This window comes from Ostrinia furnacalis, unplaced genomic scaffold, assembly GCF_004193835.3.
Source record: "Ostrinia furnacalis isolate ACB-3 unplaced genomic scaffold, ASM419383v2 OfSCF5158, whole genome shotgun sequence".
Lineage (NCBI taxonomy): Eukaryota > Metazoa > Arthropoda > Insecta > Lepidoptera > Crambidae > Ostrinia > Ostrinia furnacalis.
This window is the reverse complement of record NW_021135397.1, coordinates 64304-90536: the sequence shown is the minus strand read 5'-3', so window position 1 is coordinate 90536 and position 26233 is coordinate 64304. Positions and strand designations below refer to the sequence as shown.

General features: G+C 36.9%; 1 protein-coding gene across 1 annotated transcript in view; it reads left to right on the top strand.

Moving 5' to 3' along the window:
• The window catches only part of LOC114360746 (apoptosis-stimulating of p53 protein 1-like), a 173873-nt gene extending 161749 nt beyond the window's left edge, over positions 1-12124 (top strand). The window contains exon 5 of the mRNA XM_028315536.1: positions 12003-12124. Coding sequence (XP_028171337.1) covers positions 12003-12124 — 122 coding nt within the window. The remainder of the gene's footprint in view (positions 1-12002) is intronic.
• The last annotated feature ends 14109 nt before the right edge of the window (positions 12125-26233 follow it).

Genomic DNA, 26233 nt, shown 5'->3' with positions numbered 1-26233 from the left:
CTTTTATAAACTCTCAGCTTTTTGCAGTCTAATTAAGCTTGTTAAAACATTCCCTAAATCAAATTTCAGTACTAGAACATTCTTTATTTTAGCGTTCTAAAACAGATAAAAAATGTAAACCCTAGCTCGTTAAAAACTTTCAGCGTGAAATTCAGCGAAGTTTCAGCGAAATTGATAAGTTTTTTGCGTACTTTACATATCTCAAGTCCGGAACGGATAACTCCGGACAGATTTAATATTATCGCGTGGATCTTTTAACAAAGAGGAATTTACTTAGGTCCATTATGGGCTCTTCATTAGAACCTTCCGTTGCGCGCTTTCTTTGCCTCGGACTGTCATCTCGGGCTCATAAATCTCCCGGAATGGCGTTTACACGGGGCGATCTCAATCTTCTCTACTATTGGCGAGTAAAGTTTCGTTAGTTGGACAGGTCGTTTAGTAGATGATTTGTGAAGTATGCGAATGCATCCAACATGACGTTATCTAGTACTCAAGTATAAGCTTTGCTTGTATGGGAATAGGGGCGCTATAAATTAATGCCGCAAATTATTGACGCAGGCCGCTACCAACCGGGTAACATGGAAAGCATTGGGGGAGGCCTATGTTCAGCAGTGGACGTCCTATGGCTGAGATGATAATGATGATGTTAAATTAATGACTCGTCCGGTTCATAAAGAGATGCCATCAAGACCATAAAAAAATCTAAGAAACAAAGTCCTTTGACCATATTGGTCACATCGGAGTTCTTTCCCAATACGCAAAATACTCTGAGACGTGGTCGCTTACTATGGGCCTCATAAGAAGGCTCAAGGTCACCCAAAGAGTGATGGAGCGTGCTATGCTCGGAGTTTCCCTGCGTGATCGAATCAGAAATGAGGAGATCCGTAGGAGAACCAGAGTGACTGACATAGCCCGCAGAATCGCTAAAATCAAGTGGCAGTGGGCGAGGCACATAGCTCGAAGAGCTGATGGCCGCTGGGGCAGGAAAGTTCTTGAGTGGCGACCACGAGCTGGAAGACGTAGCGTGGGCAGGCCTCCCACAAGGTGGACCGACGATCTGGTGAAGGTCGCGGGAAGTACCTGGATGCAAGCGGCGCAGGACCGGTCTTTGTGGAAATCCTTGGGGGAGGCCTTTGTCCAGCAGTGGACGTCTTTCGGCTGAGACGAGCGACGAGCGAACGCAAAATAAAACTAAACATAACTAATCGTAGATCAATATTCACTGATACCTTTATTTGACAACACCATATTATTAAAAGAAAGTTAACCCGTACCAATCCAGTCTCTTCCTAATCGCTCCGTATAAACTCTCCCGCCTTAAACAATGGCTTGCGCAAGAGCAGACGTGACCGCGGCGATCAAGAGTGAAAGCCGTTGCATAAACCGTTGACGGCTGACAGCTGACGGCTGATGGATCACTGTGACATAATGACGACTAGGGGTACTTTTTAATTGGCGACAATTTTGGGGAAATGGAAGTTCCTTGTTAAGGTGGTATTTTTCCGCTGATTTTTCCTTGCAACGGCTGTTAGAGCTCTTTTAAATAAAATCTCCTGCTCAAAAATTCTTTAGGACACACACGTTTTACATTTTAGGACGACATACGTTTTATTTTGTAAGAGCCCTTAAAGTGACATGATCGTCAAGTATTCTAAGGTTGGGTTGCACCATCTTTCTTTAACTTTGACAAACGCCAAAAATTTGTCAAACTCCATACAAAAAGCACCGGTTATCGTCATAGTTACCGTTAAAGTTAGGTGGTGCAACTCAGCCTAAGAAGCTGTAAGTTTCACGTATCGTATTAAGTATGTTTAAATTGGACAGTTGCAGTCTTTAACACAGACTAAGATTTAAACAACATATTTCTAACAGCATTGTGCTCTCAAAAAAGCTTGTGGAATATGGAATTTATCAAGATAGAGTCATCACTTCATCAATGTATTAAAGCACGTTTGAATTCATACATAATATGTATTTTGTCTGCTGACTTTATGCTTCTTACGGCCGAATACTGAAACACTACTCAAATCTGTCACTCAGCTGACGGGCTCCTAAATTTAAGTATCCTTCAATTTTAAATGGTATTCTCAAACGCCACTCAACGGATTTGAAGCCGTGATCAGCTAAGCAGCTCTCAAATGTTTACATAATGGCAACATTTACCAAAAAAAGTATGTTTTCATTTACACAAATTATAACTTTACGTTTTTTATCCATTACACGCAGCATCGTTTGGTTATGTATTGTCTTTTATGGAAATATACTCAATCAACTTAACATAGAACAGTTTATTTTTAGTTTCTATTATATATAAATCTCGTTTTATCATGTAAAAAAATTAATGCTTGCATTTTTATTTAATTAAAACAATGATTTCAAAGGTGATACTTTTTATTGTTGAAATCTATTATGTGGCGATCGTGGACCGAAACGTAACCTCAATTGACATTTGGACCCATTTATGCAAACAGGAACCAACCCACACTTTGAGTGAAATTGAGTTAAGTACATAGATGGCGCTAAAATAACGCATTCTATCTTCAAAAAAATTATGGTACATTTTTAACGACTAACAACAGAGATACAGCACTGTCACTTGCGGAACCAACCCGCTTTGGCCAACTTTTAAAAACTATAAAGAACTATACAGCATGGTCCCTAAGCACTTATTTAAACTAATTATGCAAACTAGAACCAATGTTGGTTGGTTCCATTAAGCAAAAATTGTTACAAAATTTTTATAACTAAACCGAACCAAAGATTGTTTGCTTAGTGGAAATCAGGTTAGTCTTGAAGGAACCATAAACCAGCGAAGCCGTATGTAAAATTAACCAAGAACTCCAAAATATAGCTGAATGGTCTGAAGAAAATAACTTAGTTTTGAATCCGGATAAAACCAAGTTCTTGATTTTGGGTTCAAAGTATCAAGTCAACCAAATCAATAATAATTGTGCTTTAGAAATTATATTGAAGAACACCAACATTGAACGAGTAGATGAAGCTAGGAATCTTGGTGTCTGGATGGATGGCGGTCTGAAATTCGAAAGGCATGTTGGTGCTGTTGTTAAACAGTGCTACTACAGACTGAGGGTGTTATACCAGGTAAGGCAGTACCTGAGCACAGAGATGAGAATTTACCTTTGCGAATCGCTCATACTGTCGAAGATGAACTATGCGGATTCTTTGCTTGGACTGTGTCTATTAGCTCGTACAAAAAAAGTGATTCAACGTCTTCAAAATTCTTGCGCTCGTTTTTGTTTCGCCATTCCTCGTAGATCTCACATAACGCCGTATCTAAATAGCAATAATTTAATGAAGATGGAAACACGACGCAAGCTACATTTTGCAACTTTGCTTTTTGGTGTTATAAAAGAGGGGAACCCATCATATTTGTTTAAAAAATTACAATTCACTAAACGGAAATCTCGCATGAATGATAGATTAATGTGCCCAACGTACAGCACAGCGGCGTTTAGGGGCAGTTTTAAATATTCAGCATCAAAGTGTTGGAATAATATCCCTCCACCCATCAGAGAATGCACGCACATTGGATCATTCAAAATTAAATACAAAAGACATCTGGTGGAGACGCAAAAATCCGAATAAAATAATGATCTATAGGTATATTTATTACGTATATAATGTGCAATTGTAACTAATAATAAATAATAATTGTAAATAATTAGAAAGATGTTCGTTTAATATAGTATGTATGGTATATATTTTCGAAAATATTTTGTGTTTACGTAGGTGTTCTGTTTTTATTTCATTTTCTGAAATTTTATAAGTTTGTTTTTGTTTTTGTAAGGCTAGACGCCCTCTCTGCCTATAAACGGTGCTCGCAGAATATCAGCGTCGAGGTACTATGTGCCTTGGCTTATGCTGAGCGAGGACCTGTTTGGTGCAATTTTATTTTAATTTTAAGTTTTAATTTGTAATTTGTATTGTGTTGTGCCAAATAAACGTTTTTATTATTATTATTATTATTTTGAGTTGTTTTAAATTCTCAGCATTTTATGCTGGTATTAATGTTATTATTATTATTATTATTATTTAATTTTGTGAAGTGTTGATTGCTGACATTTTGTTAATTACGTCATAACAATGCTACATTCAATGAACTAACTAGCTCGGTTGTACGCGTAGCGCTCATTAGGTATGTATTTATTTTATCAGCTTTTAGTTATGATTGTAATAAAGCGGTGCTGACAGGACATAATATATTGTACCCAATGTGACATATTTATGGACCCTTGGCACAAAATATTGTCAACTTGCCAATCCTTTTTTTAAAAGTGTTGTCTTTAGTTTTTAAGTACGTAATAAGGACTAAAACTTGTGTTAATTAAATCTTTAAAATAAATATTAATTTATGATAGACGAATACATTTACCTTAGCTGGAGGGATTGATGAGGGGTTAAAAAAAGAAAATGTAGAATGTAGTAGAGTCTGATAAAACTATTACATACTTTAAATGAGGCTACTTTTATTTAATCGTTGTGAGACTGTAATTAATTCATTGATTTCATCTTTTTCTTTGGACCACATTTTAAAAAAAATTGAAGTCACACTTTAATGAGGTCAGAGAGATTACTAAGGCTGGGTTGCACTAACTTACTTTAACATTAGCAAACGTCAAAAATTTGTCAAACTCCATACAAAAAACACCGGTTATCGTTAAAGTTAGGTGATGCAACTCAGCCTATGTAACAACTTCGTTCAGTTTCAGCATACGTCCTCGTCAAAATGGCGACCAACCCTCACGTGTCACCCGGAACGAACCGCGTGTAATGTAATTAACCCAGTAATCACAGTAACCGTCGTATTAATTCCGTTAATCACAACCCTATTGTTGTCGCTAATTTATTGCTTATTATCGCGCCTAATAGTNATTCGGCCGTTATTCTATGAAAGAATGAAATTCAGAATGCTGTAAAGCAATTAAAACCGGCTGCTCCTCTTTGCACTCAAAAAATAAAAGGATGATTATGAACTAATTTACATTCAAATTAAACAACATTGAATGGAAATGAGGTTAATTAAGAAACAAATTAAGTCGTGATATTGTGTGGATTGCTATTTTCTTAACCGTTATTTATAATTAAAATATGTTAATAAATATTAGACATTCAAACACCGCGCTTTAGTAACCCATTCATCAGGAATAATAATAACCTGATCAAATAAAATACTTCTATTGTTATAGTGTGTATAAGTTATCATAAATTTCGTCAACAATTCAAAAAGCTTACATTAACAATGGGTTGGTACGAAAGTTTTGTCAAAACGTCTTTTTTGTATCTGCTCTAGACTCAAGAAAAGTCTAGATAGACTGAATATCGACAGAAACATTATTTCTTGAACTTTTTATCCCAGGACCAACCATTCCCTGAAAGATGGTAGGTAGTTTAACATAAACATTCTATTATACATTTGCATAAAAATCTACTTCTACCCGAGAAAAACTATGAGAAAAATGCAAAAATATCAGACTTCCGTGATTTAATGTACTTTGACGGATTCGAGATTTATCTGTGGTTGGCTGTATCAAATGAAGCATAGGGAAATTTGAACCTTAACACTATGTTTTAAAGCTGAAAATAAGGTGGCTTTAGAATTAAAATGGCATAATTTGTGTGGTCGCGCGTACCCAGGCGTCAGTTCTGCGGGTAGAAGCTGTGAAGTGGAAAATTTAGGGCTAAATTATAATATTAGCTGCTAAAAAGGCGGTTCATTTCGTTATTTAACGGTTCGACGTCATTATGAATGGTTTTTTTCACCCTCAAAAGAGTTGTTAACGATATTATCTGACTCTTTTTTATCCTTTTGGTTCCTTTTCGAGTGCGAAATGTTTTTCACAGTTTCGTTGTGTTTTGTTTAGCAACAAGTGGAAATGCTTTATGACCGTGAGTGAACATTTATTACCCGCTGTTATAAATGAAAAATAATGGGATGTCACTTTCTTAATGACGTCTGTTTTTGTGTAGAAAGAATATAAAGCAACGCCTCTGCGTTCTCAGAACCGGCGGTCAGGGAAAATTATACTCCTTTCGCATATTCTTTAGTAAATAATGTTTTTAACATCGTGCGCGTGGACGCACAGGGTGTCAAATAAACCAACCACAGAGCTCTATTCCTAACGTTGTGCGTTCAATTTGCTGCTTCACTTAAATAAGGATCGTTTGTGAATACGGGCGTTAATTTGCTGGATACTTAATATTCCTAATATTACATTATTACTTTTTTGCTAAGAAATCTGCAGACCGCAACAGACAATGACAATATTATTAAAATTACCTACCTATTTAACCTGGCCAAATGCCATTCGAATGTCACTTGACAAGTTGTCAACGTGCGGGATCAATGACTTTTACTCGTACTATAGCAAAATTTGCAATGGCGGGCCGTTTGTTAATATTTTTTATGTGTAATTGTTAATATTTTTTATTATATTTACTTGATTTATGAGCATTATGTTATTATGTAATAAGATGACTATAATGAAGTCATTTCTGCGGTAGTTTCTCCAATTTCAGTATCAGTTTTATGTCACATCATCAATCCATAACTAAAATAAAATGCGACGATCCATTATCAGCTCTGTGCTCATTGCAATAAGGCAGGTATCTTAGTGAAGCCTCGGCGTGGGAAACATCTCACGATCGGGATGCGAATATTGTGTGAGAAGACAGTATTCACGATACAAGGACTGGAGCACACCGAGCTTAAAATACTAGTAAACGTAAAGCCAAATATAAACATAATGTTTGTCACAACTTTAGTGATTGGGCATTTATGAGCATCGCTTGATCGATTTTGTTGAACGAAATTAAAAAAAAAAATAGAATACTTGTTTCCCGTAATTTTGGTACTTTTTCCCGTTGAATACGGACTTAAATAGGATGTTAAAGCTTTTTCTCAAACGAACTTTCACATTGCTTACACATGTCATAGTAAACCGATTCACAAACTAATACCGGCTGTGTAAAGAATGTGTCGTAAAGACAAAAAGTGCAGAAAGAAATGATTAGAAATTAACGCTGTATGCCTCTACCTTTACCGTCATGCCAATAAGCTCAACAATCCGATATGACATTTGCGTAGGCCCCGCACGATTTCATAGTCGGCCGAGTCGGTACATTGTTGCTGCCTCCACTGCAGTCTATGACTTTAGAGGATTAATCATTAGCTTAGATATGATTCTTATACTTACCTATTTATAATCTACACAATATTATTTAATTATTAATTTTATATAGTCTACTAGCTTTCCGCCCGCGGCTTCGCCCGCGTGGAATTTTGTCTGTCACAGAAAAACTTTATCGCGCGCGTCCCTGTTTCAAAAACCGGGATAAAAACTATCCTATGTTCTTTCCCGAGACTCAAACTATCTCTATGCCAAATTTCATCAAAATCGGTTGCGAGGTTTAAGCGGGAAAGCGTAACAGACAGACAGACAGACAGACAGAGTTACTTTCGCATTTATAATATTAGTTGGGAAGAGTAATTGTTTGGTTGAACACGCTAATGCAATGGTAATGGTGGTGTCAACGTGAGGCAATGGTGGTTCGATTTGACAAAATAACTTTGTATTGGATAGTCCATTTATCGAAGAAGGCTAGGGTATAACATCTCGCTACGACTAAAATTTCGCAAAAAAAGGGGAAAAAATATTCAAGCGATTACGATACAAGTTTTCACTTGGAATAAAATAGTTATAAAATGTATAATTACTCATTTCTTAAATAAATAATAAATTCGTTACTTATTTGAAATGTCAAAAAAATTGAAATGTTTAAAATTAAACAGTTAGGAACGAACTATCTGCGAAATTGTTTTCAATTAATTAGAATAGCGCGATTAAGGAAGACTGTTTTATTAATTTCGAACAAAACTAGAAATGGCGGCGTCTTTGATTTTAAATTTTTATTACGTCGGCACACGAAAATGTTGTTGTTAATTTGTTATTCACTGTGTAACAATAACTACAATCCGTCATGTAAGATTATGTTCAACTAAAAACCCTACCGCGTACTTTAAGTCTCATTACTGCTATCATAAATAAATCCCTTATAACAGGTACTTTCCCAGATACTTGGAAAAACGCGATAGTTAAACCGCTACCTAAAACAAGTAATCCCACACAGCTAAAAGATCTTAGGCCAATTAGTATTTTACCATTTATGTCGAAAATAGTAGAAAAGGCAGTAAACATACAAATTAATGAGTACTTACATAGAAATGACATCTTACCAGAGAAGCAGTCGGGCTTCCGTAAAGGACGGAGTACGGTGACAGCTTTACTTGACGTTGTCGATGACATTTTGGCGGGACAGGATGTAGGGCGGGGATCGGCTTTGGTGCTATTAGACTATTCCAGGGCATTCGACACTATTAACACGCAATTGCTTATCGCAAAACTTAAATACTACGGATTTGATGATATTGCACTTAAGTGGTTTTCTACTTATCTATTCGATCGTTCGCAACAAGTAGAAGTTATATCTAGTAGTGGTGTAAGACATGTATCTAGTACTTCCCCTGTAAACAGAGGTGTCCCGCAGGGCTCCATACTCGGGCCTCTACTCTTCATTATTTATACTGCTGACCTGCCACAAACAATAGTACATACTAAACATCATTTATACGCAGATGACTTGCAAATACATATTTCTTTTAAACCGTCGGAAACCAGCGAAGCCGTATGTAAAATTAACCAAGAACTCCAAAATATAGCTGAATGGTCTGAAGAAAATAACTTAGTTTTGAATCCGGATAAAACCAAGTTCTTGATTTTGGGTTCAAAGTATCAAGTCAACCAAATCAATAATAATTGTGCTTTAGAAATTATATTGAAGAACACCAACATTGAACGAGTAGATGAAGCTAGGAATCTTGGTGTCTGGATGGATGGCGGTCTGAAATTCGAAAGGCATGTTGGTGCTGTTGTTAAGCAGTGCTACTACAGACTGAGGGTGTTATACCAGGTAAGGCAGCTGGTTTAAATAAATTAAATGAAACCATCAATCGAGCTAGTAGGATTTATTTTATTATTCATCAATAATCAACAGAACTTGAATATTCAACTGCAATGTTTGCTGATGAACGCTTTAAACTCGGTACTTGTTTCCCAATTACATAAAATTCAACACTTACAAAGTGATATTTTTTTTAAAATAGGTAGTTGAAACAAACCACAGCTAATTTTCATAGTGGACTGTACTATGCGATAAACATGTCAGTCAATTTGACAACCTTTGTCGGAAACATTATTCAATGAAAATATTGTCCGAACCCTTAGTATTTCTCTTCGACAAATACTTTAACACATTGTGAACCACTTTTCTTACACGACTATAAAAAGATTTTAGCAATTTAATTTACAAAATCAATTGCACACATTTAAAATAAACTTTGTTTACACTTTGACAGCAATAGACTGACATGCAAGGTGACAATATGTCAATGAAGTTTTCAGTTACTGTTGCCAATAAAAGAAATTAGTACCATTAGTTTTCCGCAACATGGCGAGGGTTTTTATATTCCTGGTCGGGCTATATCATAAAAATCGCGAAACGCACTGATCTCCATTTATTTATGGATCGATGACAACCCAGCAAAGAGGTAGTAAGGTTTTGGCGTTGATCGCATAGTGAGTGGATAGTGAACTACTAAAGATGGCGACAGCGGTTTGTTTGAAATTGTTTGTCAGTGCCATCGGAATTTAACGAAATTCTCCATTATCCGAATTTTGCGGATATATGTTGTCGACTCAAAATCGATATTTTTTTATGCTTTGTTATTCATATAAGGTTTCGATCCAGTCTACCGTACCCCTTGACGAAATTATTAATATGGTGTGGCGTTCGGATTTCTGAACGCATCACTGACACAAGCTGTCAAAATTGACGGAACGGGACTTCACATTTTCCCGCTCACTCGGAGCTACTTTTGGTCGTTCCACGAACTATTGTAATTGCACATAAGTTAATCATACCGTATGCTGTTTGTGATACATGCAATGTTTACGCTGATTACCAAACTGTGTTTAGAGTGATATTTTGTGTTGTGTACAACGTGTACAACGATAACCGATTACACATCGTCTTAACGCTAACCGGTGTTTCATTTGGCTTGGGGGAACGCCACCGCATGAAACCCCAAATTGGTGACCCCGAACGTGAAATTACACCCTGGACTCTCATCACCAACACGCAATTAGACGTCCTATTGAGTGATAAAGGAATCCAGAACATACCGACCCGATAACCGGTTAACCATCGAGTATCTACCTACACGACACGACCACGAGACAACTGCCCGCCCTACGCCCTTTTACCTGCTTGGGATACANATGAACCAAATAGTATGAATTCATGGATAAAATAAATATTTTTTTCCGATGCGCAATAATATTAGCCCGCTTTGTCCTGAAGAAAAAAATTTTTTCACCTACTTTTTGCGAAAAAAGTACCATACAATGTTATATTTTTATAATCCTGATAAATGTAGCTTTCTGGTCATATTTTTTTTATTAGATTATCTCCAGTGGTTTAAAAGTAAACGTTTATTTAAAAAATACTTTTTGGTTTTTGTAAATTTTACTCATTATTTCAATTTTTTTGTATGAAAAGGCAAAAAATTTGTTCTAGAAATGAATTCGCCATCCTTTAATTATCCGAAAATGATACCACACTTGCCCTAATACCCATAGTTTTGAAGATATGGGCCTTAAAGTGAAGCGCGGCGGAAGGAAACTTGCCCCCCCTCCCCCTGCTACCACAGGGGGGGCTCCCGATGTCTACCGACGGAAATCCACTCAGGAGCACCCAAAGAACCACTGTTGCAAAAATGAGCCTTCTATACCAAAGTGGAGGGGTCTCCATACAAATCATTGCACTAAATTCCCTACTATAATCAATTAAAATTAATGATGTTTCCGCCGGCCGCGTGAATGCAATTTGTTATGTCAGGCGTAGTCTGTAACTAGTCTAGTAATACCTAATCACGTCTAGTTATTTGTTATGTATGGTTTAAGGTCATATTCTATACTCAAATTGACAATTGAGTCTTTTTGTAGAGGTAATTTTGTGTAGGAAAACTGTCGTAGTCTTGCGTGATTGAAAGAATGTTATAGTACTACCTACACAATGTATTTTTTACTAGGTTAACACGTGGTGCGCAAATTTTAATGACCTCAATTACAAAGCATTTCTTTCTGCAAATTTTACTTCACGCTCTACAAATTTTTACTATTCTCAAGTTTTATGATATAATTATTATTAAAATTGAAATGCTAAATCTATTGCCATTCATAACATTCAAGTTAAAATAATATAAATTACTTAATTGACATTTAAATGATTCCTTTATCTATGGATCCTATTAAAAAAGCGTTGATTCAAAATTCGAATGCAGAATTGACGGCGTTAAAATAGGATTTTCCAGTTTAAAACGGTTTAATTTAAAGTTATCAGTATGAGCTCAATTTGCTTCGATTCAGCGTTGAAGGGGTGCTGATTGCGTCACAACACACACACACACACACTCACATACACACAATCAGTTCATGAATGGAGGCTTGTTAGCACCTGGATGCCTGTTTTAGACACATGACGCGGTATTACGAGGGCAATTTGATTTTCAATTTATTTTTGGTACACTACAAATAGAGTAATTTTGGACGGTTCTCAGAAGTGAAGGGGTTAAATCCGTCACCCAAATATAGTCCGTATGGGAGCAATATTAGAATGTCAATATTAGAAATAGGTGGAGTTAATTACATTGTTATAAAACCCTGATTGAAAACTAGTAGGTATATCGCAGACTAGCAGTTACGTGGATAAATAAATATGTAAATATTTAGTGCTTAAAAGTCCAGAAGTGATATTTTGTGAACTGGTTAACAAAATCGGTATTTTCAATTATTTTTTGCTCAGTGCATGTTCTACTCAAAGTTGATTTGTGACGTCATAATTAAATGAAAATTTCTTCTTTACAGAGACGGGGAGCACGGATAAGAGCAATGGTATGAAGGAACCGGGATCACCAGAGGAATTGGTAAGTGATAATTCTTTGTTAAGTGAGGACGAAGTTTTTTTCGGAATCAAGAATATTGTGTAAATTCACTCGTACAACTACGTCATAGCTAAATAAAACGTATTACGATTAAACGGACCGCTCTGTGTGAATATTCACAATTCACAAACATTACTAAGAGGTCTTACAGTGCGCGTGTGGACGCACAGGGTGAACCAATCACAGAGCTCTATTCAACGCTGTGCGTTCGATTTGCTGCTTCACTTAAGCAAGCATCGTTTGTGAATACGGGCGTAAAGCTATTGCCACACTGGTGTGGAGCTTGTAGTCAATACAGACTTTAAATTGAAAAGAAACTTAAAAAAATAACCTTATAAAATGAAAAGAGACAAAACAAAAACATAAATGAAAGCGTGTAAGTACTTATTAGGCTGTGCTGTCAATATAACTGTACATATTTACAAAAAATAATTGACAGCTGTTTGTTTCGCACAACTAATCGACAAAAGAAAATACGTTTCGTTTCACAAAAAAACTTCAGGAAGAATTCATAACGCGTTTCCCTCAAAACAACGTGAATGTTTATTGCTGGCATTGATAATACGGCGATTACTAACCACAAACGGTATTTGAAATCACGTCCAAAGCTGCAATACGCGCCAGCTGATTCGATCCCTTTGAAGGTATTTGCGGGCTATGCGTAAAACCGCACAACTCACAATAACTTAAAATGCGTTCAAATTTGGAATCGAAGTTCAAGAATGGAAAAAATGTTTTTACTTACTTCTGTCTCAATATGTTTCAAAATACATGGGAGGAATCATATTGAATCTAACGCATTCAAACGCTTTATATTGAAAATGTACAGATAATGGCATCAAGCAAGGATAGAGTCCTGTGACTCCTGTGATAACTCATGAATGTGTGACTGTGATAATTATAACGCATGCTACTAATCGATTTTTCTACATAAATGTATTATTTTCACCGTTTTAACTAAGTAAGTTACTACGTTTAGAACGCAGAAAGTAGTCTTCGGTGTACAAACAAATGAAGTTTGAAAACTTTGTTGCTAATTATCGCAAAATATTTTATTTGTAAAAACTGAGTTATGTCACTTTTAATGCGACCATCTAAAGGTATCAAAAACCGTTTTCTTCATAAGCGATTTAGCAATCCTGGTCAGCCGGCCGATCGGGGATTTCATCACACTCGAACGTTCCCTTTTGTCTGCAGGATTATCGAAGGAGCCCCAAAACTAGGCAGTTTAGTTGTAATGCCTTTGCTGGTTTGCGTTTTGTAAGATCTTTTGTTCGATTTTTTAAAGACCCGTTGTTTTGTTTACGAACATTACTAATATTAGGCGGTTATCACACTGCGCCGCGCTCCGCGATTTTCATATAAAAAATCACGCGCGCGGACGCGTTGTCAGTGTGAAGTGCCGCGCGTGTTTTTTAAACAAACTGAGGTACTTGCATACAATGATTAAATCTGTCCAGTGCGCCGCGCTCCGCGACGGAGCGCGGCGCAGTGTTATAACCGCCTTACGAACGTTACTATAGATTCTTCACTGAACCGTCCCAGCTATAACATTGACATGAGGGCGCTGTATCTATCCTGGATTATTAGTTCCGATTATAGTGCGGCAAACATAAAATACTTAATTGTGACGCTGCAGAGGGAGGAAGCTATTGTCAATACTGGGTTGTTAGTTTTTGATTTTTGCCACTTGACATTTCAAAATCGACTCTTACATTTATTCCGCTTTTAAGAACGTAAAACAAGTAGGTAGCCTATAAAAGAAGTCTTCTTATTTTTTGGACCCGAAAGGTCATAGCACACTTATCAACCCGGAAAGGGATCAACACCGTATCGCCTTGCGTCGCAAGGCGAGGCGTTTACGTTACGGTGCGGATAAGTGTACGTTGCAGTACGTAGTTTCATACAAATAATACTGACCGCCTCAAGTTGTTACGGTTACGATCCGTTTCCAGGTTAATAAGTACTTGGTCCTTAACAATGTATCGAGAAAAACATAACGTACTCTTGAGACAACAGTGTGACATCTCCAACTATAAAATAATTCAAGATGTCACAAGTGGACGATAAATGTCCAAAGACCTCTTGTTTTACTACGTCATTCTTTTTTCCATTATTTTGTCAACCAATCATCTCCTTATATTGCACTAACGTGCCATTCACAACATATCAGAAAGCCATCAGCGCAAATCTGCCGGTAGCTAATAATCAAAGGGGGATCTGTCAGGTCAGACGTGACAAACGAGCCGGTCAGCCATCAGTCAGGCGCCAGGCTGTGGGGCTAATTAGTGAGATCTTTTTATCTTTAATAATAAAGGAAAGATCATATAAGTGGATAACAGGTAGAAATGTTCTTCTGATTAATTTCGTTGCGGGTCCAATGATAGTTTAACTTTCCCCCGGGACAAACTTGACCGTCACTGGTTGGGTTTTTATTGGCGGTCAAGCTGTAGATCCTGGCTACACAGAACTTGCAGCGCTGAGAAAGAGAGGTGGGAATAGTCCCGTAATAGGTAGAAACTTTTTGATAGTCACAAAATAAATATTGGACAAAAAAACATCGTTAGGCTGAGTTGCACCACCTTATTTTAACCATGACTATAACCATAACCGGTGTTTTTTGTATGTAGCCTGACAGACTTTTGACGTTAGTTAAAGTTAAAGTAAGATGGTGCAACCCAGCCTTAGAATGAAATTGAACTTGAATGCAAAATCTAAGTAGGTTCGCGAATTGCAAAATAATTAACATTGATTCAGTATTAGGTAGTTATAGTCGCAAGAATTTTTGTTGCAATACTTATACACTAACTATAAGAAGACAGTGCCATAATGTCGGGCTAAAGTTGCCTTTTCACCGTCTCTTCATTTATACGGGGTGCCATTTAAATCGTTATCATCCTTTTAAACTAAGACTCTATTCATGATACATTCCCTGAATATGTGTACACAGTGGCATTTTATGTATTTTGCAAAAAAAATGTATAGTGCTGTTGTGGATAGAACTGTACCATTACCATCTTGTTTACAGTTAGCCCAGAAAAATATTTTTACATTGCATCCACTTATTTTTTATTGCCACATATCTTTTTTCTCCCAAAGTATCCCCGAAATGCCGCATACTTTCGCAAGAACTTTCCCAATCGTGGTGCGTTTGGGTGCAAGTTGGCGTCTCGCCAGTGATCCGAAATACAAACACATTTCTTGCCGAAATCACTGTTGTATTTCTGTTTGACATGTTGTGGGTCGGAGAGGATAGTGCGCTTGTTATGCAAACGCTTGGCTTGCAACGCGGTGGCGCCAAGTAAGAGCGCCAAATCGTGACACACGGCGCTTAGTGTTTTTCAAAGATTTGACGTAATGCTAACTAGCATCCATCTTTATCATAAACCAGGAAGGCGCTGGATGCAGGCCGCTACCAACCGCGCGATATGGAAATCATTGGGGGAGGGCTGTTCGGCAGTGGACGTCCTGTGGCTGAAATGATGATGATGATCCATCTTAATAATATTCATTACTTATTATTAATTACTTTCATAATGAAATTGGAAATGTTATTTTTGTTTAGTTAGAATAAATAATATTGGGTTTCAGAGTATTTATTCAGAAAAAAATAAATGTAAGTAAACATTTCCTTCTCAATATTTTCCGGTACGTAAACTACTCGTACATATTTATTATTGTTAATTTAGTAGACACGTAATTAATTAATTAAATTACAAAATAATATAAATACAATTTTCTACGTTCGTTTGTAATTACTATTTGATTATACCTACATTTTGTTCTCATTGTTGTTTTTAAGTAATTCAAGCAGATATTTTTTTACGGGTGTACATTTAATTTGATGTTTGGATAGCGTGTGTTTCGGTCGTTGATTCCGAATTGAAATAAACATCTTTATTAATTTACACTCAATTGTCAATTCAATCAATGATCTCCAAATGTCAACTAAAACCAGACATCGCTTCGCTAAAGGATTTGCCACACTAAATGCGGTCTGCGATCAGCGATCAGTTCAAAGTAATCATACATTATCCGGATGGAGCGTGCTATGCTGGGAGTTTCCCTGCGTGATCGAATCAAAAATGAGGAGATAGATCTGCAGGAGAACCAAAGTGACTGACATAGCCAGCAGAATCGCTAAAATCAAGTGGCAGTGGGCGGGGCACATAGCTCGTAGAGCTGATGGCCGCTGGGGCAGGAAAACTCTTGAGTGGCGACCACGAGCCGGAAGATGTAGCGTGGGCAGGCCTCCCACTAAGTGGCCCGACGATCTGGTGAAGGTCGCGAGAGGTGCCTGGATACGACCGGCGCAGGACCGGTCTTTGTGGAAATCCTTGGGGGTGGCCTTTGTCCAGCAGTGGTCGTCTTTCAGCTGAAACGAACGATGCGGACTGTATTTTATTTGGCCGCAGACCGCATCTAGTGTGACAAATCCTTAAAACTTTAGGTCTCTACCAACTACTTCAAAGTAATTTTTATAAATCACTTACTTAAGCCTACTTTTAGAGCCGTAAGAGAGACGCGTAGAGCCCAATATATCGCAATTGTCCCGCTTTGTTCCCATTTGTACACATTAACGATATTTTACGAGTGAAATTAACTTTTATTTCGATGTTTATGGGTTAAGCTAGCCGTTATTTAATCGGGACGTCCCGTTTTAACGCGCGATGTAACAAGTGGCCCATTTGACACAGTATAGAGGAGGGCAGAGGATGGACGATAAATCAAACTAAATACTGTATCTTATTTCAATGTAATAGATATTTCAACAACTACACTACTGAATACTGCACAAAGTAATACGTTGCAATTAATCTTCATTTATGTACATAATGAACAAAAGTAAAATATTAACAAACATTAGCAACTACAAACAATAATTGGTGAAAACGTTTTTAATTAGTAGCTTCAAACAAAGTTATTGTATTTACAGTTCCGTCTAAGTGGATCTTAAATTCCTTAAAACAAGAATATTTCTATATGAATTACAACTTTAAATACATTTAACATTCGCAACCCTTGCCCTTGGGACAGAAAATTTGCGAGAAAATAATAAAAAAATACTCCTCAAAATATTTTGTCAAAATAAAACAACAAAAATAAACCATATTCGTCCATTACGCTCGCGGTTTTGTCTCGTCGGAACATTCTATAAAACAATTTCTAAAACGTCCATCGGTCCATAAAAGCTCACAAATTCTGAAATGTCAGCTCGCACAGTTCAATATAGTCCAATATAGTGCACGTCACGTTCAGAGCCGGACTGAACAAGTTGGTCGGTTGAACTAAAGGCGCCTGTGTGAAGTTCTGACAGCAATTGAACGACTTAATATGTTTATAGCGCGCGACTAGTCAATATGGTTTGTGTGAACTAATAAGAGAGTGAACATGACTAGTCGACTGCAAGATTTGTCGGCATTAAAGACTTGACATATAATTTGAATAGGTATATGATTTGTTCAAGTTACTTTGTACCTAAATAGTTTGTAGCGATCTAATGACACAGTGATGTAATATGTAGGTATTTTCTCCTAATGAATCTACCAACCTTATTTGAACGATGGAATAACCAGTTAATTAAATTCCTAACGTTGAATTCGTGTAAATGTTAACATTTTTGCCTCCATAAGAAAATTAACACTGCAGTACACGCGCCCCTTTTTTTACACGAATACACGCGCGGCCTACTCTGGTAAGCCAATTTAAAATTACTGTAAATCAGTTTGTTAGCAATTTATAAATAGAATAATTATGTAAATGATAAAAGTGTTTATTCTAGTTATTTTATAATCAAAGTTTCTTTATATAACTATTTGGGATCAAACATTATAAACAGATTTAAATGTTGTAAATTTTTTGGACCAAAATTGCACTCTGAGACCAATGTTAACAAAAAAAAATTGTCTGAAAAAATATGATTAGTTTTTTATCTGTAATAGTATTCATGACTTTCTACTGCCTGGTACACGGTGTAAATCCATTTGTTGCATGTCTTTCATAATTTTTTTGTCGAGTGATTTCGGGCTTTTGAGTAGACCCGCAGTTTTGACGGCCAGTTTTAGAAAAGTGCGCAGACTCTAGCGACCCAAGCTTTACTGGCTTACTGACAAATTTAGTAAACGAGGCTTTCCTGGAATTCCAGCTCTCTGGCGCAAGTTTTCAAAAAGTTATAGCGTCAAATGTCTACTATAGTAGTCCGCGCGTGTACTCTAGTGTTAAATCTACCACACATTTGACGTAAAGAGCCCAGTAGCTAACCCTCCGCCCACCAATCAAGTGTGACCGTTAGCGTAGGCGCAGATAACGGTCTCGCAGACCAGCGAGACGCCTACGACAAAAAGTGGTATTGGAACGACTTGAGACTTGCCGTTTGTTAGTTTGTCATTAGCGGTAAGGTGACGACTGTGATAGAGAACCTACATACATATTTGCTGTGAGAACCGGTAGTTTCATAGGTATTTTTTTTGACGTAGGGATGTAATTATTAGTATCATGATTATTTGATCACACGTAGTACGAGCTGTCACGTGGCCCGAGTATTACTAGGTACATAGGTACGGTCGCTATAGTCCTAATGCCTTCAGTCAGCATCATGTAAAATTGAATTCAAATTAGACGTTTCTGACAGATAATTCCGCTGAAAAGCGACTCGTTTCCCTCCTAAACACGGCAGCGTAGGTTTCGAAATTTAAATATTGCGGTACTAAATCAAATCATTATGTCACTATAAGCACTCGCATTACTGGTGGCAATTAACAGGCTAGTATTTTGCAAAGTCCACGTACAAGAAAGTTGGTATTTGCCGAGTTAGTGCTGGCCACTGCATTTACATCTAAATCCGTCAATGGCTGCTAACAGGATTGGCGCGCCGTACCGTGACTGCTCGCACCGTAACCGGTACAGATGTTTGGCTTTTAAGGGCTGGCATGTTTTTTTAGAAATACTAGCTGGTAAGGGCTTGCTTCCCGTGGTTTTCGTCATGGTAAAAGAGTAGATAATCAGGAATTAAATTAAATAAACCAATTATGAATAGCTGAGAAGTCAACGTGCGAGTATTATAATGTACGCTTATTTGATTGTGAAGTAAAGTAGCACTGTGAAGTTTGGGCTCAGTTTTGGAAATCGAGCATGTGTTGTATATGTACGCCTAGGTATAAGCAACGATAGCAGCGAAATTTTGCCTCATAAATCAATTCGCTACTATTCCAGCATAGGCAAATACTTTCCCAAACACACATTACCCTCTCTCAACAAAATTTAATGAACCCCACACCGCTTACAAAACCGTAAACCAATACCGAAACGTCAAACAATAATCCCCAACCTATGTTTTGGCTAAAATCAAATCCCGGCAGGTGTCAGCCCTGCCGGATTACAGTCCCGCGCGAGTGATTGCCCCGACCGCAGCTCGACCGGACCGCACCTAAAATTTTCAACCGTTCCCGATTTTCGAACCGCCGGCGGTGAACGGGTTAACATGTGTCCGGGTGTACGTTACAAATAATAAACACGGGGTCGAATACAAAATGCTTTCGCTAGAGAAAGAGTAGGTACGTTGGAGGCTGATAACAGTTTTTATTAACTTTTGTGATTGTTTGACACTGTAAAATTAATAATCATCATTCTTCTTCTATCATGTAGGTTAGAAACACTATGATCAGATTTCATAAGTCGCCATGAAATGTTGCAAATGAACATGACATGATCTCAAAATACTCGTTAACTTTCGGAATTTATTCAGTATGATAATGACGATGATGTGAACAACAGCAAGTGCCAAAGTGCACACAAAATATGCATGCTTTATTTATTGTTTCAATTTAGTCTACATTAAACACAATCAGTGTACATAAATCAATGTTAAATCTCTATATTTCCCATTAGCAAGTGAAAACAAATGAACTACTATCAATGTACGACGGATTTGCCGAAGGCTCGGCGGGTCGCTTACAAGGTGCGCCGACTAATATCGTGGACACAGCCTAAATACGGCAATTAATGAACTACAAATTGTTCAAATTATAACATTTATAACCCAGCCCAAAACTAGGCGGAGTGGTTATCTAGTGACTCGATAATGGATAACAAACATCACTTAATATTAGGTAGGTAGCCTAACACTGTGGTATTTTGTGTTTGTAATACGATACGAGTGATATTGCAATAATGTATAATCTGATGTGCTGTCCTCCGTACTTGAGAATATACTCTAACATGGAATACAATTTATCAACAATATCATTAATGCGTTCTGCCATTACAATTATGGGCAGTTTTTACTCTGATTCTGAAGCACCTTTATTTCTTGAATGTTCACTTTATCACAGAAAGTGATAAAGTGAAGACCAAAATGAAATTATGAGACAGCATTTCGACATAAAGCGGCTTGGTATAAATTAGTGGTATCCTTCCGTTTGGCCAAATTACTTTTCGCCAAATTTCACTTCGCAAACAACTTATCGTCAAAGTTTCATTTCCCAAATGAACTTTTAGCAACTGTACTTTTCGCAACTAATTCATTTGGTCAAATTATCATTTCGCCAAATTTTACTTGGCAAATGTTTATTTAGCAAATGTTTTATGTTGCCAAATATTATATCCCAAATAATTTGTTTGGTCAAATTGACACTTCACATACTTACCCACCGTTACCCACAAATCAAAGCATAAGGCACATGATCATGGTTTTCACAATAATTTTATGTAAAACATTGCAGAAAATAGTATGGTTGCAAAAAGTAGGTATTNTAAAAGTTCATTCAAAATCGAATAAAAGTTAAAAATGTCTATAACTTTGCGATTGTTTTTACTTTTTTTACTTTTTTTTTAAATTAGTTTCTTCCTTCTTTCTGCTCTCTGTTTACGTCTATGCTTCGCTGTCAAAACGACATCGCGATACGGATTTGTCAAAACAGCCTTAGGGTGGGTTGCACCATCTTAGTTTAACTTTGACAAACGTCTAAAATCTGTCAAACTCCATACAAAAAACACCGGTTAACGTCATAGTTACGGTCAAAGTTAGGTGGTGCAACTCACCCTATTGGTTTTCGATCGAATCGAAGCTTATCACCGGGGTTTTAGTAATCGCAATGAAAATGGCGGGTGTTGCGATTCGATTCGATTTTGATTGAGTCTTAAATGCATGTTGGCAAAGCCTTTGTATGGGAAATTTCAATCCAGTCTTTCGATTATTGATAGGTTGCGATTCGATTTTTTGCCGTTTGGCTAAGCCTTTTTTGTTATCGACCTCTTTTGCGATTTATTTATTTGTTTGCGACTGGTTTGCGATGGGTTTGCGATTTTAAAGTGCGTTTTGACTAGACCCACTGACCTCTTTCAGATTTATATCCTCTGTCACTTCATAATGTCAATGTCACCCCTCCCTTGCCGCTCCCATACTTCAGTTACTGACTGATTTAAGCGCTAGACCTTATACTCCTGGTTAGATGGAAGCGTGCTGGGCCCATAACCTTTTAGATTCTAAAAGCCCATCTAAAATGTAGAATGTATTTTTATTCTTATACATATAATTAAAATTGGTTTAAATTTTATGCCTTTTGTTTTCATTTATTTCTTTAGTGTCGACACCGCCTTCCCCTTTTTTTTTAAGTAACTGTCCTCACCATAGGTTGTCTGGAAGAGATCGCTTCATAGCGATAAGACCGCCTAGTTGTACCTTGTGTGTTCCTTTTCTTTCTGTTCTTATCTTTGGTGTGCAATAAAGTGTATTTATTATTATTATTAAAAAAACAGAGTAAAAGCAGAATATCAACAGCACATCTCGTTTCTTTTTATTCGAAGTGTCAATCTTATTCCAATGTACAAAACACAAGATTGTCCGTGGTTAGTAGAAATAAGGTTTCTACCATAAGGCCCGGTTTCCACCAAAGCGGGGAATTAGTGTCGAGCCGTCAATTTTTTCTATAAAATTTGTGCGGAGAAGTGGAAATTATGAAATCTGATTGGCTATTCAAAACACTTCTCCGCTCTGCTCCGCTCCGCCTTGGTGGGAACCGGACCTAAGATGCTACACTGTTTAGCTTGATGTGATATCAATCATCAAAATCACTTTAACCCTCCAATATTGAACCAAGGACCCCCAAAACCGGTCAAACATCCGAGACACCGGAGCGTGCATAAAATTTGACGAACCTTTTTTGCCATCCTCGGAGGAATCCTCGCGGATGCATGACACGCATTTTTATACAGTTTGATGAATGGGCAAACCCGAAGGCGGTCACTTGTCTCGTTCAATATACACGATGTTTTTGTCCCAAAGATTGATTGATGACAGCTATTGAATACGACAAGTGAGGTATTTGTCGAATATTTACCTTTCAATTGGTGTTATGAGATATGATGGAACGTCAAGATTAATATTGATGTCGCAGTCGGAATGTATAATCCGCCGTTTTACATTACAGCTAGGCATTTTGCATTACAGCTCTGTTTTGTAATACGGCGGCTTAACGTTTAGCCGGATTGAATACGGCTGAATGAAAATCCGCCGGAATGTATTCGGCGCCAAACGTTCTTCAATGCGGCTAGCCGTAATGTAAAACAACTTGTCATTACCCGCCGCTTTGACAGTTTTTAGTTCCAATTTTAAATACCGTGGCGCTGCCTGACAACAACAACAAATAACAATGGGCGTCGGATACAGAGATTGTATTGCTAAAATGCGGAGTTATTTGTGAATTTAACAAAGAAAACGTGATAAATATGTTTGTCGACAGTGACTGTAAAAACAATATATTATTAATGTGAAATTATAGAATTTCTATTCTTATCAATGTGAAACAGTAAATAAAACCGTGAACAAGTGACCGAGTTTTAGAGGTTATAAGCCACATCAAAACAGCTAAAGTGGCTATGGATTCTGGTGTTCGGCGGAATCCTACACAATATTATTGGTGTAAAAATACGACATTATGACTGTGGCCGGTGAAGATTTATTAGTCTTAAAGAAAAATACTTAACCCAGAAAAAAATACTAAAACTTTATTTTGTTTTGAGTTACCTTTTGTTTTGAGATAGCTGTCCCCTATAATTATTTTGTGTCTAAAAAAGACTAAAGCCAAATATCGAATATTTCTGAAAAAAGTTTATTTGTTTTGAATTACTTTTTTTTAGGTGGTTGTCCTTTGTGATTTATAAATAAATAAGTAAAAAAAAGACAGCAGCCAAATATATAATTTAGTATACAGTAACGAAGGTAATAATTCTTACTTAATTAATTAATAAAGAATATCATGAGAAGAAATCTGTCTTATTAAACTTTATTTTCATTAAACATTGTTTTATTTTGTAAAGTATGGTCACCCTACAATCTATGATGTATTACGATGCGGCTAAACGTGAGCCGCCGTATTGAAGAACGTATCACAATGACAATCCGCCTAAACGTTGAACCGCCGTTTTACAAAACAGAGCTGTAATGCAAAATGCCTAGCTGTAATGTAAAACGGCGGATTATACAATCCGACTGCGACATTGATATCTTATGTTGTTAGTAATTGGTGCGGTTTTGCTACAAAATTGTTGAGTTTTATGTGCTTTTGATTGTGTAGTACTTTGCGCCATAAGACTACACCAAGGTATTTATTTCCAAGGAAATTGAGATTACTGCGAGTGTGAAGGACAAAATTTAAAAGTAATTTAAGAAAAAAAGACGTCACTTTCCAAACAAACGCAGAAAAATATGGTTTTTCATTTTGCTCTCTTCTTAATTTACGAAATATTATGTAGGAAATCACTGAGATAGTTCAATTTCTGTAAAAGTCTATTTGTGTCTTATACTTATTAAAATTAAGCTACAAACGCACTAGCGGTTATCCGCGGGGGCGGCTAACCGCTTTTTAGTTAAATATGCAACCGCTTATGATTTTACGTACTTACTAAACCACCACAAAATTTCATATTAAACGCTAGCCGCCCCCGCGGATAACCTATAGTGCGTTAGAGCGTTTAAAAATAAATTGCCAAAGGTAAAAAACCTTTGGAGTATTTAAATATGTAATATTTTATGCAAGAAAGAAACGTACTAAGAAGTTATGTAGCTATTCTCTAACAGAAATAAGCTAGCTAAGTTAGCTCCACGTACTTAAATAAAAGAGAGTCTTTAATAATCTACTTTTGCTTCTAAATCTAGCTTTACGTCCAGTATTCGGACATTTCGCCTGTAGACTAATCTGATTACCAGCATCTGCTTTTACAGATCTAGATGTAGTTTTATGTTCAAATGGGTTTGAAATACTCGTAGTATTTAACTTAGTGTTTCAGTCATTGAAAGATGATGATATTATTATGTTTAAGAGTTTCTTTTTAGTTTAACTAAATCGTTCACCATATTTGTTAACTAAGAATAACCTTTATTTTTCATATTAATCCTTTACTAAAACAAAGATGTTATAAATTGTTAGTATCAAAGCTTCCATATGAATGAATGGATTTTAATTTTCTTTTTAGTGTAAAAACGGGACCTCTTTGTGTTTTTATGGCTGAAATAGTTACTGAAAAATGCCGCTGATAGATGATAGTTTACGGCCAAAATTGAAAGTTTTTACACAAAAACGACTTTCGGATACAAATAAAAATGTATGAGCGTGTAAGTGCGTGCGAAAGCGGGCATCGCGTGCCCAGACAGAAGCCGATTTTTGGCAGCGAACCTAATATCTAAAACGGGATTTACACGCAACGATTAGCGGAATTGTTGGGTGATCGTTGACCTATTAACTTTTTCCTGTTCCCAGATTTTAGCAGCTAGTTTTAGCTTTTTTAAGGAATATGAGTAACAATAAATGCAATCAGTTCTATGAATTTGTTCGTAGCTTATTTACGTATTTTTCTTATGAATTCTTAGTCTATTTTCCCATAATAGTTAATGCTTGGGTTTGGGAAAACGTTAGAAAGAACTTTAACCGTAGTCAATCTGATTCATCATCTGAATTAAAAAGGTACCTACATATTATTACCTGTCCCTTTCTGGATGTGTGTGCCAATGGTACTTATAAGGTAACGTACCTATAGTTAACTGTTGTTTTTTTTCTTGTCACAGACAACTAATTCTGATATTCATTTCCGACATCTTTAATTTTAAGATAACCGATCTTGCCGTAGGGCTTAATAATATCCAAAAATCGCTACCGTTTAATATGTTTAGTAAGCCCAAAATTTTTTCGTAAAAATGCTAACAATCAAAATTACTACAAATTGGTCGAGTCACGCATGCCCTTAGCCTTGCGAATTTTATTTTATTTTTTTATTAATAATGTAATCTAGAGATGAAACGGATATCCGGTAACTATCCGGTAGGCCGGATATCCGGCCTAAATTTACTATCCGGCCGGATACCGGATAGTAACTCACTATCCGGCCGGATACCGGATATTAAAAAACTACGACAATTTCCTATTAATAAAATGAAATGCATTAATCTTTGAGGTAAATGTCAATTAAATGGCTTATAATAATGATGACTTTGATTTAAAGTCCAAAAAGTTACAAAAAAGCCATATTATAAAGCCTTTCAAAAAACTAATTTCTTTTTCTGGGATATTCACTCTAATGAAGAATACATAAATAGTACTTAAATATCTGTTAATGTCGAAATATTGTCAAATAAAATAGGCGATCTTTTTTTCACTGATTTCAGTCAGATTACGCAGCAAGTAACTAATTTAATTTTCGCTATTCAATCACACACTCACGATGACAACCGAAATCGCCCGAATTGATCTACCTCCTAGACAAGTGGCAAAATCTGACATTCTATTCGGACGGATTCGATTTTCGAAAAGTGTGACTAGTCTAGTCTACTGATCGCGTTCGAAGCACCTGTGCGGCGCTAAACTCGTCACGACATGCAACGAGACAATTGGCCAACTATCCGGCCGCCGGATATCCGGCTATCCGGCCTAGCAGCTGGCCGGATATCCGGTATCCGGTATCCGGCCTAACAACTATCCGTTTCATCTCTAATGTAATCGGCCCATGTAAATCGCCAAGTGCTACCGTCGGGAACTGATGGGCATTCAAATCGGAGCTGATTGACTGGGTCACGCGAGGTAGCCATTTGCCGTCAAGGTTTTTCGACTTCAACAATTTTGTTGGGCAACATAATATTACGGCCTATCTTGACTAAATCGCTAT